Source organism: Panthera pardus, unplaced genomic scaffold (assembly GCF_024362965.1).
Source record: "Panthera pardus isolate Hobbes unplaced genomic scaffold, ASM2436296v1 HiC_scaffold_17, whole genome shotgun sequence".
Classification (NCBI taxonomy): Eukaryota; Metazoa; Chordata; class Mammalia; order Carnivora; family Felidae; genus Panthera; species Panthera pardus.
Window position 1 is genome coordinate 82,934,076 of NW_026526732.1, and position 21,292 is coordinate 82,955,367.

Below are 21,292 nucleotides of genomic sequence, written 5' to 3' on the forward strand. Positions count from 1 at the left end.
CTGAGAACCATAGTAATAACCTGTGAATTAAAATATTTTTTTAAAAACCCAATTAATAGAGCTCTACAATTAATCCTCATTATTATTCCTGCCTGTTTCTTCTATTCTCTAGCTAAGCTCCCACAAATACCACCTGCCTATTTTCCATGTAAGATTATATTTTCTTTGTTGTTTGCAAAACAAAAGTGTTCACTGTGTTACAGGAAAGAATGACCTATTAAAAAGACATTATAGGAAGCAGAATGTAAGTTACAATAGAATGTCTCTTGTGTAGGCTTATACTCCTACGTGCATTATTTTATTTTTTCCTCACATAATCCTTTGAGAAGGTGCCATCTACTCAACTTTACAACAAAGAAAATTCACTGTTCTCTTGACATGTGTGTATTAAAGAAACTTCCTTTCTCTCAGTGCATACCCATAGCTCATAATACATATCTCAAATGTGTTAGTGGAATTAGGAATTACATTATAATCAAATTGAATTTTTCCTTCTCATTCTTAGTATTTTATGTATGTCTACTTTTGTAAAGTATACACTAAGGAAGGAACATGTACTGAGTAAGAAAACCCATTAAGAGAAGATTAGTTCTTGGGGCGCCTGGGTGGCCCAGCCAGCTGAGTGTCCGTCTTTGACTCAGGTCATGATCTCACGGTCCGTGAGGCTGTGTCAAGCTCTGTGCTGTGTCAGCTCAGAGCCTGCAGCCTGTTTCAGGTTCTGTGTCTCCCTCTCTCTCTGCCCCTCCCCCGCTCATGCTCTGTCTCTCTCTCAAAAATAAACATTCAAAAAAATTTTTTAAAAAAGAGATTAGTTCTTAATATACAGTACACTGGTTGAAATTTCAAATTTTAAATCTCAATTCAAATGACATTAAATAGAAATTGACTTTTGATTCCTATAGTTTTCACACAACGTTTATGGGTTTGACTGTGAACACTGTAAAACAGCTATATCCACATCTTTTAGAACACCATTTCTGCTACTTCTTTTAAAGGCTGACAGGCTCCCAAATTTTTCCAGCAAAGGGGAATGTGTGTGTGTGTGTGTGTGTGTGTGTGTGTCTATTATATGTAGGTTACTGTAAATCTATCTGAATTAGGGCAATTCTCCTGGTAGCCAAAATTAACTCAGGAGACAACTTTAAATAGATAAGTTCTAGGACAGCTGTGTGACATAATTAGCAACAAAATGGCTTAAAACTGTAATTTTATTAGCTATTAAAATAAAAAATGAAAGACTTGCAACAATGCTTTGCTGTGATAAGTGTCTTACAAATTTTTCAAACATTAAGTTCTCTCATTACAGTAATTTTAACCTGTTTGATGGGTTTTCCATCTAGTGCTTAAATGTATCTAGGAGATACATAAAACTCCTTCTGAAAACAGTACTAAAGGGATGTCATTAAAAGTCAATTTGGTTATTAAATTTTCTTCAAGGACTTTATTTGCTACTAGTTAAGCTCATCATTCACTATACTATACAAATAAAAACACCAATTAAAGGCAAGTGATGAGAAGAGAGAGAACAGGTCGTTTATTTTCAGTAACCAGACCTTCTGCACCAATCACAGGGACCAAATGACCCAAGGGTGGGTGAATCTCCACAGTAATACAGCCTTCAGAAGATAATCCTATTCACATTCCCAATAGCACAGATAGGACAATTTAATTTCTTTAACAGGAGACAATCATTTGCACAGTATCATAATAAATAAATATTTCTGTACTAAGACACATCTTATGAGAGAAACAATTCAGAAAAAAGTGTGTGGCTCTCACAAGCATTAATCTAATCAGCTGGGAAAGATCTTCCTGACTGAGGTACTCTTTCTAGAAAAAACAATCACTGGAAATCATTTCAAAGGCTAGGGTCTTTAAAAATCAGGGGGAAAAGTACAGAGAATAATTTTATTTTTCTAATTTTATTCTAAAATACAAACACGACTCACTATCATTATATCAGCATAACTCCATGATGTATTTTTGTCTCCAAATTCCTAATATAACGTCATAAATATTAAATTTGAAACTGCTGACATTTGATCAAAACTAACACACAAAGAAAAAAATTAAATCGTCAGTTACATGAAATAAGCAATTACCAAGTACTGGGCTTTTAAATTACAAAGCTTACAAAACAGTTCTATAATTACCAAAATCTCAAGGCCAAAAAAGACACTAGACATTTTCAAAAACAAAGATATTTTGAAACAGAACACTAGCTTAAATCATACGAAACAACTTGGACAAGATTCTGATACAAAAATTGCAACTGAGATGAAGTTGAAAGAATAATTTGAATTCAGTCCAGTTAAGCCACATTGCCACCGAAAACCTATTTCCTTTTCTAAATGAAACAAGTTATCTCAAAACTTTTAAGCACTGAAATGGCCTGAATTTCCTTTATTTGTCCACGGACTGTAAGAAAATATTCTTATATAGCAACAAAACATGATAGAAAAGAAAAATAAATCTGTGAGTACCTTCTTTATCGCAGAGTACATCAAATACATTCAGGCTCTTTTCTAGAATTCTAGAAGTTCAGGTGAATTGCTTTACTCAAACTAAGCCACACCACAAAGGAGGAGGAAAAAAAATTTTCCACTTTCAATGGAAATATCCATCAATTTCTGAAAAAGTGAATTAAAAAAGTACACAGCATTCCAGATCAAAGCATCAGTGCCTTGATTAAGTGACTTAATTTTCACAAGAAAATTTAACCTAAGGTTTCATTATTCCAGTTATATGGTTCTGTGCCATCCTTGCAAAGTCAGTATTTTGAGTTTTTAAAACATTTCCTTTCCTAGAGAACAATTACAATGGACTTCAGGCAGTCTGTTGGCAAAGAATGAGAAATGTCAGAATCTGTCCAAGTGTTAACCAGTATTAGAGGGAGGAGAGGTTTAACAGTTACAGCTGGATACACAAAAACAATTTTTAGGTCCCAAGTTCACTACCATAATTTACCTTAAATTAACAAAAAGCCATGATTAATAAAATCTGTTCACTTTGTATCAGCAGTTCTAACACGGTCACAGAAAGGTCAAATCTCGGGGGGCACACACCCTACTTAGTGCCCCAGCCTGGCTCCCAGCTGTCAGGTCAGGTGCACCATCTACTTTAACAGGTTCTGCAGCATGGCCGTCGCATACGTGGGCCTCGCCTGTTTGCTCTCAATTGCATTCTGGAGGTACTGGATACCTCCACAGCGTTCCCAAATTTCTTCAAACTGTCTTGGCAAAATCTCAGCACCACGCTTTCGAGTCAGGCCTGTCTCTTCAAGATTCAGCTCACACATCTCCATGTCATCCTTCCCTGCGCAGGTGAGACATCAGAGAATTAAGCATGTATCTCTTTAGAGGCACTTATTATAGACTTTATACCTGAAAGAGTTACCAATTCTCACAGAATCGAGAACTTTTAAAACTTTGTTTTCTTCCTCTAAGACAGAAATCTCCTTAATAAGTTCACCAGAAACAAGTTAAATTTGTCTTCCACCAAGGACCCTTTCAGAAAGTACTAACACTGCAGTTGATCAAACACGTTATCAACCTTAATAAAAATGCTACATTTCTTTAAACAATTATAAATCAACTGATATAATTAAATACCAATGATAAGGCTCTAAGGACACAGACAAGTTTCTATGTGTTCTACGAGGACATAATTAATCCAAACAATTTCACATCATAAATTAATCCTCAAGTAACTGGAAGTCTAATTTAACTGCAAAACTCCATCCCTCAGTCCTGAAATTTAATGGATTATTAATATTGTATATTAGGCTGTTTCCTTCAGAGGGTTTATAATCCTTTTTCCACGTGACTCACACACACCAGCCACAAGCAGGATGGGCGGCTTGTCAGGATGGAGTTCCATCTGCCGGGCAATCCACGGGCCATCAAAGTGCGCGTACCACCAGCCTTTTTTCTTATTCTGCGGATCTTTGTACTGGTCGGCAGGGCGGATGAATGGGATGCGGAAGAAGCGCTGCTGTCGGTTCATTTCGATCTCCTGCTGCCTGGCAGGAAGCTGAGACGCTGGGTTCTGCTGAGCTATTACAAAGAACAAGCAAGGGAAGTTACACCAGCAGCCCAGGGGATAACGCAAACAGCCTTTACTCCTAAAATGCACCACACATTTTGTAAGAGAAGAAGAGGGGTTCCTAAAAGTAAATCTAAAACACATGTAAATATCAATTACTTAGAAGTGAATAAAACGTAGAGTGTGATCTCTTAGAATTTTCTTTCCCTAAAGATGTTGCTTAACATTGCAAGTACACATACACACACACCACTCCCCCTCACCCCCACCGTAACACCAACAGCAAACAAGCCCAAGCAGATTCCCACAAATGTCTGTATCAGTAACCTAAAATAAGAAAAGCAAACCAGTATTATTTGCTAGGATTTACAATTTTCCTCCAAAGAGTTCAAAGCTGAAGGCCACAGAATAACTTTCATGAGACTACCCATGATAAAACAAATGAATGGTAATTTCACAAACGTGAAGAATTATAGATACCTGTCAATCTAATTACTATTTCCTCAGAAGTGGAAGTGGAAGACAAAAGTTTGCTCTTTTGCCAACTGATTTTGGGATTTAAACTGTGGCCAGAACAGATCTTTTACTACTACAGTGCACTACTAGGCAACTTCATGACAACAACAACAAAACTGAAACAGTAAGCATGAACTTTCCTGAAATCCTCTTTCTCTTGGGATAAAATCCACTGAAATAAGTGGGAAGTATACAATATTTGGTTCTTTTTGTCATAAAAAAAAAAAAAAGAGAGAGAAAGAGAAAGAAAAACCCTTGCTTTTCTGCTAGTACTGGACCCGGCACTCATATCAATTTTTTCCCCTTGCTCAATTTTCATTACAAAACAGTTAGGTTTTTATTTTATCTACAAATACAAACACTTCCCTGGGCAATAATTTTGCAGTTTCAGCAGCATAATTTCAGAAAGTCTGTTTAATATGCTTTTTACTCACAACTTTAAAAGCAGACCAACCATTTACTGCAGCTCAATTAAGAACCTCACTGAAACGCTTAAGTATGTCAATGAAAAATTACAGAATATATGTAAGTCAAGAAGGCCACATGGCTTTTGTAAGAATTTCCAAATACTGAAAGGATGCAAACACTCTTATTCTACTTTTAACACCAACAGCAAAGGCTTTATAGCAACTGAATTTATTTCTGTGCAAACCAGAGAAAGCAAAAAGCAGTTAGCAAAGCTGCACATGCCTAGGAAAGAATGACACCAAAGCCCAGTTTTGTTAGTGACTTTAAAGAGACACACCGCCTGCAGCATGTTCATAGACATGAGTTCATTTACTCTTTGTTCCTCCAAACCACTTACAGTTTAGTGTTTCCATTTTAACTTAAAAATTTCCTACTTTGCAGAAAATATACTAACCCCAAATTAGGAAATTTTAAAAGCATAAGAAAAAAAAACTTTCCCTCCATCCTAAGCAGTAACAGAATACCGAACTGACAGGGAACTTACTAGGATACTGATGGCCACTTGTTAAATTAACCTTTTTTCTTTTAAAATAACAGCCTCCTGTACCTTAATATATTGGGTAAAATTTAGAAATCCAAGGGAAAGTCTTTGATAGTTTCTTTTTTTTTAAACTAATGTTGAGAACTGAACATTGCATTAAGGAAGCCTTAATTTCCACAAATATTCATCTGGATAAGTACAAAGATACGGATGTTAAAAGTCTGAAACTAGGGGCACCTGGGTGGCTCAGTTGGTTAAGCACCCAACTCTTGATTTCAGCTCAGGTCATGACCCTGCAATTCGTGGAACTGAGCCCCAAGCTGGGTTCTACATCACAGAGCTTGCTTGGGTCTCTCTCTCTGCCCCTCCCACACTCTCTCTTTGTCAAAATAAACATTTGTTAAAGTTTGAAACTAATAAATGACTTTTTTTTCACATCCAATTGTGTCACCTTTAAAGTATGAAATGTTTTAAATGTGGCCCTATAAATTACAAGAAGCACTTAAAAAAAATCAGGTCCAACAAGTTGGCAAACAAATATGGCATTATATCCAAATCATTATTGCTCAACTGACTGCAAAAAAAATTTACTGTATGCTAAGATGACTCAAAGCTTTTAAATTATCAAAAACATGCATCACAGGACACTATACAAGTCACGGAATAATCTCCTTCTTCTCTTAGGGGGTGTCCTATTAAACCTGTATAGATTATCACACAAATTCAGATGTCTTTGGAATGAAATGTTGATACCCTAACAGTGTTCGAAACCAGCACCTAAAGTTAGTCTTAATTCTAAAATATCAGCTGCTTATTGAGTTTTGCTACAATAAGAACTGTGCATATTCACAGCTTAAAGTGCTATTTTTTTTTAAAGGAAACAATTTCATAAAACAACAGATTAATTTTGTTCTGCATATGTATTTTGGAGTGATCCAAATGAAAGCATAATCTCAAATTAAATATCTTAGTATGGCCAAACCAACATTAATGTAGTACAACTCCACTTAAAATTGTAGCAAAACAAAGTTTAATAGAAGTTAGTACTTTATAAAGTATTTTTAACCCATCTTCCAGTTAGCTCATAAGTTACAACCCAATGACTTACGTGAATTGTTCAAAAATGGTGCAAAATCTGTGAATAAATATTTTACATTGAAGAAAACATAAAAGTGGCAAAACTGTTAAATGAGCATTCTTCTCATTTATAAAGCCTTCGCATCAATCAAGGAGGTGACTAATAAATAAATATCCTATCCACAGCCAAATATTCTCATAATTACCTACAAGTATATGCTCCTTTCTGATTTTTTTTTTAAAAAAAGCTATTTTGATAATATTTTAGGAAATTCTGCTTTATGGACATATAAAGAGGATCTAAATTCAAAAATATATATATTTCATTTGTAATTTTGGGATACAGTAATATTCAAATAAAAATCCAACATGATGACTCAATAACAGATATTATAGTACCTTCAAAGCATTACTAGAATTTTTGTAGAAATAAAAAACTTCTAAATTCATCAAAAAAATATATGCCTTAGAGAAAAAGCACTGCCATGTTTATACACACTCAGTATGTTCTAATTTCTTTCAATTCCCTCAATCTTAAACTCATTCAATTTTTATTTTAGTAACTACGAAACAAAAACTACTCTCCAAAGTCACTGTCTTAAGCAACTACATACTGTAAATCATTACCGGGTAATTTGCCACTGCCCTAAGAATTATTTCTGGAAATCTCTTTCCATAGTAAATGTGATGAGAATGTGCTCACCCAGTACAGCATATAGGAGGAGGGTCTGATTCTCTCTACTCCCAGTTACAAGACTTTACTATGATCTGTCAAGTATTATTCTTAAGTAACAGCTACTTATATTTTTGTTAATCATAAGTTGTCACTTTATTTTCTCAAATTAAGGAATTCTTATCCTTGTAAATATTAAACTACAGAGTAGTTCCTTTTAAAGGTTTATTACCTACCCCTCTAGGAAACTACCTAGGTACAGAATTTTCTCAACTGAGCTGTTAAAAGTATCGTAGTACACCTCACCTCCTTTTAACTGTACTCCTGTGTCAGAATGTATTTTACATGGGAAAAAAAATAAAGAAAACAATAACTACTTCCAGAGCAGAAGTTACATTTTATCCTGAAAATGTCCCATAACCAAATTTAATGAAGGCTACATACATGTGGACTGTGTGTTCACATAAAATTCCATAAATTTGTTCATATACCTACATGGGACTCTTGGGAAATTTTCTTAATCTACTCTTTTGTTCTTCCAAATATTATTATTATGAATGGAAACAGTGTAAGAACATACTCAGTAAGGTGTGTTCACACAAGGTAAGCATGTGTCATTTGCCCCTTTGGGGGTAAAGCTGGATGAGTACAGTACCAAAGTTTGGTTTAAAACTAGAAGAAATATTTGTGTGTTCATTAAAAATATATGTGCCCTATATTACAACATTACTTTTCTTGTTTTAAGAAGTGCAATCATTCAAATGTATACATTTTGGGGGAAAAAAAACATAATAAACACCTATCAGCTAAAGGCCATAATTAGAACATGACAGCTAAAAAGGTTATACCTAAACGGAATAGCCTATTCACATTTTTAGAAAACAAAGGAAACTGTGGTTAAAAACTTGTTACAGTAAACGGGTAATGGAATCATCCTGATATATTCAAATCCCAGAGATAAATCTGCAAGTTAGAGAAGAGAGTGGTGGTCACAAGAATATAATTGTGTAGAAGGCCTTCAAACTGCCAGTTCTTAGTTCTGGGTTCTCTCTCTTTGCCCTTTCAGAGCATTATATTCTGACTGATGACCACCACCACCACCCCCACCCCCCGCCCCCACCAAGCAATCACTAGCACTTACATCTCTCTAATTAACAATTACTTCCTTTACTCAATCTATTCTTTGCAACAACTTGGAAATACTAAAATTGTACCACTTAATTGACGTTAATAAAACATTGCTTTCTTTTATTTACTTGGAAGATAGTGAGGAAGGCAAAATATAACTGAGAGTTCATTTTCTAAGCCAACTTGGGTCATGCATTGTGAAACTATACTGTCAACTATTGGGAATGATACTTTTTAAATAAAGACATTAAACATGGAAACTCTTTACATTTCCACATGTAATTGTTCTGCATGTGTATATACATATATGTGAAAAAATACATATTTACAACAATACTGCACAACTACTTCAGTATAGACAAGAATATTCTTACCTCCAGAGTTTACTTAACAAGTAAATTCAAATACTTCTCAATAAATATGACTTTAAAGATATATTAATAGAAATAATGCTATGAAAGATAAGCCACCGTGGTTGTGTTAGGCTCAGTGATTCACAGCTGCATGGTACAAGAAAATCTGTATTATATATTACCCAAATGTCTTATGTATAGTTACATATATTTATATATAGATACTCTGGAGCATTTAAAAGTACAGATTTGTTTTTACCATAATCAGTAACAGACTTTGGAGCACGTTGCTCTGTTTCAGTGTTTCTCTTCTTATTCTTGGATTTCCAAGCATGATACACTTTTAGTCTTCTGTGAAATTCTTCTCTGCAAGCTGCCAGGAGCTCAATATCTATGGATTGTATAGAAAAAGCACCCCCCCCACCAAAAAAGGAATTAGCATCCTAATTTAGTTGTCTAACATAATTATTCTGTGGCATAAACTTATATATATTTACACATATAATAAAATACATTTTTTGTTTTTAAATAGTACAAAATCAAAAGTATATTATTGATAAAGATGAGCATTTTACAGTAATATTATCTTTTACATTTACAGAGCATTTTCTTATGCATTATTACTATACCATTTGTTCTACATAAGAACGCTGGGCTAAATAAATAAGTCTTTTATGAGTGAACCTGAATCAGAGAGGTGAAGTCACTTGTCCAAAGTCAGAGTCACTGTGCTCAAATGCAAGGTGTATTTAAATGCAACAGATTTTTTATGTTTGTAATTATGCAGACAAAGTCAGTGAGGAGGGAGAAAACATAAGCTCTGTACGCTTATGGCACCTGAGTTCATAGGCCTAGCATCCTAAACTCAAACACTGTGATTTAAACAAGAACACAATTATGTAGAATCATATGGATATAGTATTTTACTGCTTTGTTGGAAGAAAAATAGCTTTAAAAAGAAAGTACTGCATTGCCATTTTTTACTTTGCATATGTAGGTCAAGACTCTGATATATAGGTATTTAAGTATTATGAATAGCATCAGAAGGGTCAGTCATTAATACAGACCAAATCATAATTTCTCTCTGTTTTCCCTCTTAGACCTATATAAGAGACAGGCAAAATGAATTTAACGTAAAGTCTTTTTTTGTGAGTAAACTAGGTCGCTATTTCAAGGTGAGAATAACAAAGAGAATGGTTTATATTAATTTATATGCCAAAAAAGAAAAAAAATTTGCTCCAGTCTAAGTATTTCTTTTTTACCTGTTAGCCATGGAGCTTCCCAATTTTTCATCTTCTCCATACACTTACCACAAGAAGTATTGATGGTATCACGTAGTTCTGCATATTTCCATTTACTGAGATCGTATTTCTTGGTACCAGCAGCTGCCTTGGTGGCTTGTACAGCAGGACCTCTGCAATTATTATATATTTTTACATGTTTAAAATAGAAGCACAAAGGACATGTTGACTAAAGGGGCAAGAAGGTGAATCTAAGTCTGAGAACTGGAAATAACTACTAAAAAACCATATATTTTTGTATCTTTAACAGGTGAGATTAAGAATGGTATACTACGGGGGCGCCTGGGTGGCTCAGTTGGTTAAGCATCCAACTTTGGCTCAGGTCATGATCTCACAGTTTGTGAGTTCGAGCCCCGCGTCGGGCTCTGTGCTGATAGCTCGGAGCCTGGAGCCTGCTTCGGATTCTGTGCCTCCTTCTCTCTCTGCCCCTCCCCAACTTGTACTCTGTCTCTCTGTGTCTCTCAAAAAATAAATAAATGTAAAAAAAAAAATTTTTTTTTAAAGAATGGTATACTACAGGATTCCTACGTAAATTAAAATCTTCCAATATGCCATTTAATAGCCATATTATGTTTTCAATCAGAACTTCTGATTCTAAAACTCTGGTACCATGGACCTATCCCAGACTTCAGTTTAAATATTCCAACTAATGGATAAGTGGACACTTAATGTTAAAAACTACATTTATATATATTCCTCAAAATCAGAAAGAAAATCCTCTTGATTTCCTAAAAATCATTAGAAGTACATTAATGGTTTATGAGCCATAAAGGCACACAGTACAATCACCCACAGACTACCAGAAGCTACAGGCAGCCAAGTCCCAACAAAAGCTACTGGCTCAGAACCTCCCTGGGCATGTGGTTGATGCAGGGTCCATAGGTGAGTAGCCAAACTGCAACCCACTGCCATTAGTTGTGAAAGATGGGCTAAAAGAGCTGCTTGGAGTCGGGAAACCCCTGTGTTAAAGAACACTTAGAAAAGTTCTCTAAGGGGCGCCTGGGTGGCTCAGTCGGTTAAGTGTCCGACTTCGGCTCAGGTCATGATCTCACGGTCCGTGGGTTCGAGCCCCGCGTCGGGCTCTGGGCTGATGGCTGAGAGCCTGGAGCCTGCTTCCGATTCTGTGTCTCCCTCTCTCTGCCCCTCCCCCGTTCATGCTCTGTCTCTGTCTCAAAAATAAACATTAAAAAAATTTTTGAAAAAAAAAAAAAAGTTCTCTAAGAAGATAAAACCACACCCTCATATTCAGCAAGTAATATGACAACTAGTAAATTATGGAGAGAGCCCAAGTATCCATCGATATATGAATGGACAAAGAAGATATGGTACATACGTACACACACACACACACACACACATACAGACACACACTCTGGAAAATTATTCAGCCATAAAAAAGAATGAAATCTTGGCATTTGCAACAATATGGTTGGATCTAGAGAGTATAATGCTAAGTGAAATAAGTCAGAGAAAGACAAATACCATATGATCTCACTCATATTTGGAACTGAAGATACAAATGAGCAAAGTGGAAAAAGAGGCAAACCAAGAAACCGACTTTTAACTACACAGAACTGATGGTTAACCAAGTGGTGGGGTGGGGGTTGGATGAAATAAGGGATGGGGATTAAAGAGTACACTTACCATGATGAAGAAAAAGAAAAATCAGTAGACAAGACTGAGAGCAGTGAGATAAAGACTATGCCCAAGGTCCCCACACTGCTAGTAAATGGTAGCACCTGGGATTGAAACCCAGATTGCTCTGACTCTAGAAGTCCTAGTCTTAGTCCTGACTCTACCTTCTTTTATTTGCTTTATTCCTTCTACAAACATTAATGAGCACCCACTTAGGCCAACCCTTCACGCTAGGACCTGCTGACATAGACCTGTGTAAATTTAAAAAATAATAATAATTAAAGGAAGAGATTTTTTTTAATTCATGAGGCATAACAGAGATTTCAAAGGGCACAAATATAGTAGGAACATTGGTAAGAGGGAGGGAGGAAGGAAGGAAGAGAGAGAAAGAGAGAGAGAAGAGAAAGAAAGAGAGAGAAAGAAAGAAAGAAAGAAGAGGGAAAGAAAGAAAAATATATATATATATATATATATATATATAAAGATAAAATAAATTAAAAAATAAAATGGGATAAATTCAACTTTTTCATAGCAGTGCTACTCAGGGCTTACAACTTGTTTCTATATACATAACTTGAAATAACTATTCAGAAAACTTGGAAACTTCTTTTCTGTTAACAATAAACATTACTTTTCAGCAAAATATGACACCTGTCACACAGCAGACACTTAGAATAAGCTATAAGTAAGATCAATGTAACAAAGGAAGAATTTAAACACATCACATTTCAAGACATAAAAAAAAAAAAGAAAGATGGCACAAATATGAAAAGAACTAAATTTTAAAGAACTAAAATATTGCTTCTCAGGTATCACACAGAAATTTCACCTTTATCATTTCCTCTTTCCACATAAGAGGAAAATATCTCCTCTTAAAGAGGGATGATCAAGGTATAATACCTGAAAATGAGGTCATATTTTCTCATTATTTTACATTCTGAAAGATAACTGCAATCTTGGCAGTCAAGACACTACCACTTAATGAGAAATGATATTTGAAAATATGTATACTTCTTCCTGAAATAAAGTAAATTATTCCTTTAATATTAAGCTTAACAATGAAATAAATAAGGCACTTTTGCCTCTTTAAAAGGCCTCTTTATGCTTTCATTGTAGAGAATAAAAAATAGCACACTTCACTCTATGTACTTAATAACTGTTAGACATGATGACTGTTAGTAACATATAAGCCTGGCTAAAGAAGAATATGTGGCCAGTTAGGTCTTGCATTTTTACGGTTCAAACCTGTTTTAGATTTATTGCAGAATCTATCCTTTTCATAAGCTGTGTGACTGGCAATTTTCCATGTAGTTTTTTCTTCTTAATTGCTTTGCTCAAAAAGAGCCAGCTGCGTGTCAGCAAGGTCTCTCTATTACCCTCAGCAATAAATTAAGCTTTAACATTATTCAAATATTCTTTTTACTCTTCTATATCTCTAAGCCACCATTCAGTAAACTAACAAAAAAAAAATTCTCTTTTCTTCCTAGGTCTTCTAAGAGTCTTTTCGAGGAGAGCAGCTGAAAATTATTATGGGTTTTTGTTAATTTCTTTTGAAAAAGAGTGAATTTACATAATGTAGTTTTATAGATTGTCAGAATACCCATGAGGTGTCAATATACATAAGGCATATTTTGATACTTAAAAAAATAACACTGAATTCAAATTATTATTGCTTAAAATATGGTTTAATATTACTACCTTTTCATTCATATTATGTCAAACAAAAATACATCTGCTAAAAAACATATTCAGCATCCCAAGTACATGAACGAAATGCATTTAAATGCTTTCTCCCATCTCTGGAATTACTGAAATAGTAAAGTAAAGGTGGAGTTTACTGCTTATTTAGGTTTGTTACAAAGACAATCATAAAAATGATATGCTAGAGTAGTAGCAAAACTGACTTCCGATTTTTAAAAATATATTAATTTTAACACTTTCAATTAACTCTGTAACTTCAAAACTGACAGTTAAAACGTTACCTGTTTATATCCTCTTATAAAGGACCAGATCCTGCTGGGAAGTCATATTCTCTGGTGGCTCAATTTTTACATCAGTGGTTTTTAAACCATGTGCTATGGTCAAAAGGCTCTCACACTCTTCCTCTACTACCCCTTCAAGGAGGCACAGAGGTTCCCACCAGGGAAGGGACAGGGGCTGTGGGGCAGCACCACCTCCATGGAGAGTTTCAAAACTTTCATTCCGTTTGAGAGGAAAGGTTCCTCTACCGAGACTGAGGTGGTGAGGGCCAGTGACAAACTGGGCAGTACTATCAACAAGGAACAGTCCCATCCAAAATGCCAACCATTTCCCCACTGAGTATCACCCATTTAGAAGAACCCTGGTTTTTAGCTTTTTCTGTTAGGGTGGCATCAGGGTGAAGTGACATTTCTTGTACAGAAAATTTGCAAGGAAGAACAGACTATTCATGTAACAGGTTCCAGTCCAAATAATGAAGAATGATTTAAAAATGTGACTTTGGGGCGCCTGGGTGGCGCAGTCGGTTAAGCGTCCGACTTCAGCCAGGTCACGATCTCACGGTCCGTGAGTTCGAGCCCCGCGTCGGGCTCTGGGCTGATGGCTCGGAGCCTGGAGCCTGTTTCCGATTCTGTGTCTCCCTCTCTCTCTCTGTCCCTCCCCCGTTCATGCTCTGTCTCTCTCTGTCCCAAAAATAAAATAAACGTTGAAAAAAAAAAAATGTGACTTTGAGGTGACACTCATTTCCCCGAATTCCACTGCACTAACCTATTCAGATATTCTGACATTTCTTTCGCCATCTGTTCCCTATAAGAAAAATGACAATACAACATAGTTTTATAAAGACAACTATATAAATTACCTAAAAGATCTAAAAGTATAATTTAAAATGTATGTTTTAACAGGATTATTGATTTAACCATTCACTATCATTTTACTTTGTAAAAGTCTATAACATACTTTTCAAGATGGCATATAACCATAAAATACAGCAAAATTTTTGTTTAAATACAGTTAAAGTTGTCTGAACTCCATTTTTGCAGTAGGAACTTTCAGATAAAATCTCATGAGAGCCAGGCTTTATGTATGGAATGTAATTAGCATGTTCTAAATGCACACAAGAAACTTGGCAGGATATAGATTCTACACAAGGGTTTTTACACTGGGATTGCTTAGTAAATATTAGACAAGGCATAACAGTGGTAAACCAAGCTGATCTATTTTATGGTGTCAGAGTTTAAACTCTGATATATTCTAAACTCTAAAATTCTAAATCAAAGCATGCTTTAAAAAAATAAAAGAATTCAAATGCACCAAGTGCTTGTTAAATTAAACACCAGAAGTATTCTGACTTTCCAAGGATAAACATTTCCTGAAGGCAAAACTTATTTTTCTTTTATTCCTCAGGGAAGTATAACTTTTCTCAATATTTGTTTAATTCTGTGAAATGGGATAGATGTTTCATTGTGTTCATCAACAATTCATTAATTTCATTATTTTATTTTCCTATTTGTTTTTCTTTCTTCCTTCATAATTAATCATTTTCTCATGGCTAATTCCATTCATCAGACTCTGGCAGCCTCAAAATCTTACAGATCAACAAAAATCGTAAGAAAAGAAAATGGTTATGTTTGCATCAGGGCGCAGTTTCCTGGATGCCTATCAGGAGCTCTGACCCTGATTTAAAGGAGTAAAGGACCTTTGTAATTCTTTCTTTGTAATGAACATTAGGGGCTGACAGGAGGACTATCCAAGCAAGCACAGTCAGAGAAAAAGTAATCTTTCAAAACTGATGATCAAGGATAATAAATACAAAGTAATAAACAGAAATATGTATTAAATTATATATTGAGCAATTCACTTATCAATCTCCATTTAGGCTAGTCAGAATTTTCTAACTTTCAAACTCAGCATGATTTTAATAAATATTTTTAATTCTATTATCACCCTACCTCAAGGTTTCTATCTTAGTATCCAAGAGCATCTCTGTTTCTACCATCTCTTTCTCCTAAACTTTCCTCCATTTCTTTTCCCACAGCAGGTTTTTTAAGGGAATTCATGGCCTTTCTAAGCTCGTTACCATGTGGCCTGTTGATGATATACAGATTTCTCCATATGCCCCAACACTACCCTGGATGGCAGTCTCTACTGATTCAGTATCTCACCTGACCCTGTATTACTGCTCTAGGAGCTGCACCAAAGAGACTAGGCAGCAATGGTTCCTGCACCCAGGTGCTTTTTTCCTTCTAATTTTCCCAAACTATATGCAAACAGTCACCTTACACACTGGTTGCGGGGCTTATTTAATTCCAGCTCAAACAGTAACTATAAAGCTGTTGTCCTAATGGAGGGAAATAGCACCCAGAGATGTTTTCAAAATTTTTGGTGCCCTGTGGTATCAATGCTGTGGTGAAAGTATACTGCTGACATCTGAGGAGGTGAAGGGCCAGGGGTGCCAAATGTCCTGCACAAGGAACAACTGCCCAGTGTCCCATGTGACATTGGCATGTCCACCGGACAGAGGTGAAACTCACATATACACAAACATACAGGGTTTTTTTTTTCCCCATGGTTTTAATATTCACAGAATTTGTCCAGAAATGCAACTACTGTATGGAAAGGAGACAACTTAACTCTGTTCAGAACTTTACAAAGTCCTGTTCAAAATTTCATGGCACCAACAGAACATTCCTTTATCAATTTGCATTTGTAGCTGTCGCATTTATGGTGATGCTACGTATGAATAAAAACATCTGGAGTATTTGATTGTCCCAGTTGTGAGCAAGCACGTTCATATTAAAATATATATAGTATATATAAAATATAAGCAAAAAACAACAAAAATTTACTCCGATGAGGAAACTATTTCTCCTAAAAAGTAACCACAACTTGTTAAAAAAAAAAAAAAAAAAAAGGTTGTATGACTAAATCAAATTTTGAAAAGAGAAATGACATACGGTGTCATTTTGGGTCTTGCTCCACTGTTTCTGTGAAAAATAATGTATTTTAGTTAATGTCAAAACCAATTCCAAATTGTGAAAATCTAGATTGTGCCAAATTTGTTTCAATGACTTTACTGATTGAAAAAAAAAAAACAAAAAACTGTTACCTTTATTTAATCTGAGATCACTCAAAATTTTAATGTTTAAAATTTTCATTAAAAATTATGAGAAAAGCATATTAAAAGCATTCAATGATAATTAAAGAGCAAATATATTACATCTAGATTAGAAAATTCATGGAGTGTGAAGTGTGCTTGTTTTTTTACAGAATGTGAATATTATTTCATAATTTTAGGTAATGTGAAATCATCACTTTGCATCAAGGATCATATGTGTGATTATTGATTAAGATCATATTTTACAACATATTATGTAGAAAACAATTCTTACTTAGAAGTTACTGGATGGGAATCCAACCTGGAAAAGTAACTTGAAATTGTTTAATGCAACAGAATCCATTTGCATATATTTTTAATGCACCACAAAACCCAAGAATGACATATTCATACTATATATGAAGAACAGGATTACTTGAAGAATTCTTACTCGTAAATTTGTCAGAAATAATTCAGTGCTAACAAAGGTGAAATAAACATTCAAAAACATTTACTTGTAGCCCATGGAGTACAATGAAATTATCAAACATGGAAAATATGTATAGGACATCATCCATAATGAAGTGCTAATGCTTGTAGTACAGAGTATAAAATAACCAGGAGGTTCTGAAGGGAAGGAGCTCATGAGGACATGAGGGTCAGGAAAAGCTTTCCTGGAAAAGAGCTTAAAGGGGCATTCCAGAGGAGGGGACACCAACCCAGAAACTGTCTCACAGGAAAACTAAAACTAACTCTTTTGCCATTCAAGTCATAACTGCTTGAATATGTCCCAATTACTTAGTAGTGGTCCCATTACATAGCTAATTCTGCTTAACATAAACCACAGGTAACTTATCATTTATGTTAAATGTCCTGAATGATCCACTCTTTCTCTGAGACCACTCACCCTTGGAAGAAGTGCACCTTTTAAAAATAAGTTTTTTTGAGTTTTTAAATTATTTTTGAGAGAGAGAGAGAGAGAGAGAGAAAGCATGTGTGCACGAGCAGGGGAGTGGCAGAAAGAGAAGGAGAGGGAGAATCCCAACCAGAAGCTTGGGAATCCCAAGCCGACGTGGAGCTCAAACTCACAGTGAAATCATGACCTGAGCCAAAATCAAGAGTCAGAAGCCTAACCAACAGAGCCACCCAGGCACCCTAAGAAGTGCACCTTTCTGCAGATGAGAAGGAGTCCACTTATGAGCCAGTATCTTATACATATTATATGGAATGGAACTGGATATAGTTTAATGTTTTGAAGGCTTAAACATAAAGCTTGGCCATGAATACCAATACTGACTGCAATAATGAGTATTAGAAACGAACTTCAGCTGTAATGAAGCCAGCTCGGTCAACTGCAGTACCTCCTCACAAACAGAGAGGGCAGCTATAGGAGCTTGCCGCAGCTACTACTCAGTTACACTCAAAGGCTCCCAGCCATTCCAACATAACACAGGTGCAAGGAAGAGAAGAGCAGCTGAGCTGAGTCTGCAGTTATAAGAGCCACAGCCCAGGAAAATATTTTAATTATGGTGAAATGTTAGTAAAGAGCTCAAATACTGGACTCAAATCCAAGAGCTTAATAATTATTATAATACTTTGTGTGACACGCCCATTCAGTTTATTTAAATATAATATACTTTCAAATACAGTTCAGACCCCAGAGCTCTCCCAAAACGATCACTTAGTAGAAAAAGCACGAAGGTGACAACATACTCTTTTCCATCCCTTTTTAGCTAAATAAAATCTAATCACTGCCTCTCCATTCCTACCAAGTTTTTCCTTTCACAAGGACATAGCGACATCTAGTGGTTGGTTGCATTTTAATTACTATTTTTTCATCAACAGTACTCCGACATTCTGAAAAGCACGGTTACATAAATCTATGTGCCTCTCAATATTATATAACATATATATCTACATACAGGGGAACCCCACAAACTAGCTATGCTCTGATTTTATAAGTAAATAATCAAATTACTGAATGTTTCTACATTCCAAATTTTTTTTTAATGAAAAAAGACCTTCCTGCAACTTTTAATAACATCCATACTTCTCCACACTCCAATAAAATTCAGTACTTAGAGATAATTTGGAAAACTGGGGAGCCAATACATTTCAATATTATAAATATTCCTTCTTGGAAAGGGAAATCTATTGAGAAACATGATGTGTGTGTAAAATTTTTCCTCATTGTAAATGTTAGGGTGTATATTAAATAAAAATTTGTATTAGAAAAATAATAAATCCCAACCTCAAATACATTAAACTGGATTATAATATATTCACTGATTTCTGTGCCAGTATTTAATGGCAGGTACCTAGAAATTAGATGTTTACTTTTTACACAATATTCCTTGACAATTTCAGAGTAAAAGTGGAGATGTTTCATGAACTGAAGTATCAGTTTTATTTTTCAATAGTTAAACAATTTGATGCAATCATCTGTCTCATTTGTTTGGGTATAAAAGTAGATACAAATAATTTTAAAATGATTTTACTTAAAACAGATCAGGACCTAAAGAATACGACTGCCCTGGTCCCTTCATGCTGAAATAAGCAGCAGAGACGGAAAGAAAGCAGGGTGCTACACCCCACCCCGCAGCCCAGTACCTCCGGAGCGCCAGGTCAGCCTGGGCCTCGTCGCTGATGAGCTCAGCTTCGCTCTGGGCGATCCTCAGGGCCAGCTCCCGGTCGCGGCGCTCCTGCTCCAGAACCGCCTGCTGCTGGGATTCCTCTTCCCGCTGTCGGGCCAGCTGCTCCTCCACTTCAGCCTGCCAAAGGCAGAAAGCTATCTCACCAAGTTCTCTCCACATGTTTACTTGACCATTTCCATTACTACTTAAAACTGCTCCACACAATTCCTTACTACAGGATACATATTGTTTAACCAGAAGTCTCTCGAGGCTCCATTCTCTTCTATGTTACAATTAATGCTTCCTCTCTTTCCCAAATCCAAAAGAAGGTAGACGAACCACAGTTTCGCCATTCTATCACCATGAGTACCCCAAATATCACATGAGAATCCTGGGTATCACATTAACGCCAAGACCTGGACAGATGTCAAGAATTTAAAGTGCTGGTTGTGCTCAGGATGAATTATGAAAGCCAAGACAAACAGAAACTCAAATATATGATCAACTATTCTCAGACATGGGCCTTTTAAAAAATGGGGGTGGAGAGAATATCTTAATCCTAATCTACTGATACTAGTATCTACAAAGTTTTAAAATCATAATTATGTTGTAAGTGAATATTCATTGTATTGGATATTCATTGTATTGTATTGTATGTATTGTATTCATTGTATTGAATATTCATTGTATATAAAGTTAATAACAGTAACAACAAACTAGTATTTACTGAACTGCGCACTTAGGTTCTAGGTGCTTTAACAGGGGCACCTGGGTGGCTCCGTCGGTTGATTTTGGCTCAGGTCATTATCTCATGGTTTGTGAATTCAAGGCCTACATCAGGCTCTGTGCTGGGAATGCAGAGACTGCTTGGGATTTTCCCTCTCTCCCCTCTCTCTCTCTCAAAATAAATAAACTTAAAAAAAAAATTCTTTAACATGTATCAACTCATTTAATGCTCACAACTATCATTTATCCCTATTCCACAAAGAAAAAACTATAGCCCATAGTCACTCATGGTGATTTGTTCAACGTCACCGTATCTATCAACGACAGAGTCTGGATTTGAACTCACTTCCCTAGTTCCAAAGTTCCTTCCCATAACCACTTCAGAAAATGCCTTTTGTCTCTGGGGTAAACCAATGACAGCTTATCTAGCAAATCAAGGTTTTGTTTTCAACTTCTTTTGTTTTATAATTTTGTAGATTCTCTTTTGATAGAAATTCAGTCTGATTATCTAATAAGTACATACCTGAATACGTTTTTCATCATCTTCCCTTTTCTTTCTCTCTTCTTCTTCTTGTTTTCTCTTTGCTTCCATCTCAAGTTTCCTATGAAAAAATAGAAAACTCCTCAAAAATTTATTGAATATAAGAAATCCATCAGAAGGCAATTTAACTATTAATAAACAAAGGTTACAAAATAGGAACTCAAATTAACCTCTTGGCCTTATGCATTATTAGCTTTGAAAATAATAAAATCTAATTCTACTGACAGTAATTTTTCTGAAATAAACAAAAAAATACAATTATATTCTATAACCTTTAAATTTGTAGATTAAATTTGTTATAAACCCTAGTTACAACGTCCTGATCACACGTCTCCCTCTCCTGCTTCTCCAACTAAACACCTCTTAACACTTCTTCTGTCTGCCCTATGGTGGCAACCTTCCAAAAAGTTATCAGTTTTAAAACTGCAGAAAAGTACAAGTGCCTTTTTATTGTTTACAAAATAACAACAATCCTAGCTCTAAAAAGAAGTTAAGAAATCCTCAGGTGTAAGAGTCTAACCAAAACTCAGATTATAATTAAAATTATTTTATGTTATTATAAAATGAACTTGTGTTTTCTATTTTAAAACTTATTCTAAAATTAGTGTTTTAAAATAAGAACATAATGTTTTAAAGTAAGAA

At 35.3% G+C, this 21,292-nt stretch overlaps 1 protein-coding gene across 5 annotated transcripts in view; it reads right to left on the bottom strand.

The window, feature by feature from the left end:
- Positions 1 to 1,511: 1,511 nt before the first annotated feature.
- MYO6 (myosin VI) overlaps positions 1,512 to 21,292 on the bottom strand; it is a 143,882-nt gene continuing 124,101 nt past the window's right edge. The window contains exons 27-35 of one of the 5 annotated variants that reach the window (XM_053904710.1): positions 20,633 to 20,711; positions 19,361 to 19,521; positions 16,611 to 16,640; positions 14,422 to 14,460; positions 10,051 to 10,154; positions 9,000 to 9,131; positions 6,618 to 6,644; positions 3,837 to 4,055; positions 1,512 to 3,315 (exon numbers count right to left, since the gene is read on the bottom strand). In XM_053904710.1, the coding sequence (XP_053760685.1) occupies positions 3,116 to 3,315; positions 3,837 to 4,055; positions 6,618 to 6,644; positions 9,000 to 9,131; positions 10,051 to 10,154; positions 14,422 to 14,460; positions 16,611 to 16,640; positions 19,361 to 19,521; positions 20,633 to 20,711 (991 nt within the window). In that variant the 3' untranslated portion in view covers positions 1,512 to 3,115. Of the gene's footprint in view, positions 3,316 to 3,830; positions 4,056 to 6,617; positions 6,645 to 8,999; positions 9,132 to 10,050; positions 10,155 to 14,421; positions 14,461 to 16,610; positions 16,641 to 19,360; positions 19,522 to 20,632; positions 20,712 to 21,292 lie in introns of all 5 variants that reach the window. The other 4 variants (XM_019442693.2, XM_053904707.1, XM_019442694.2 and 1 more) reach the window with 4 other exon arrangements.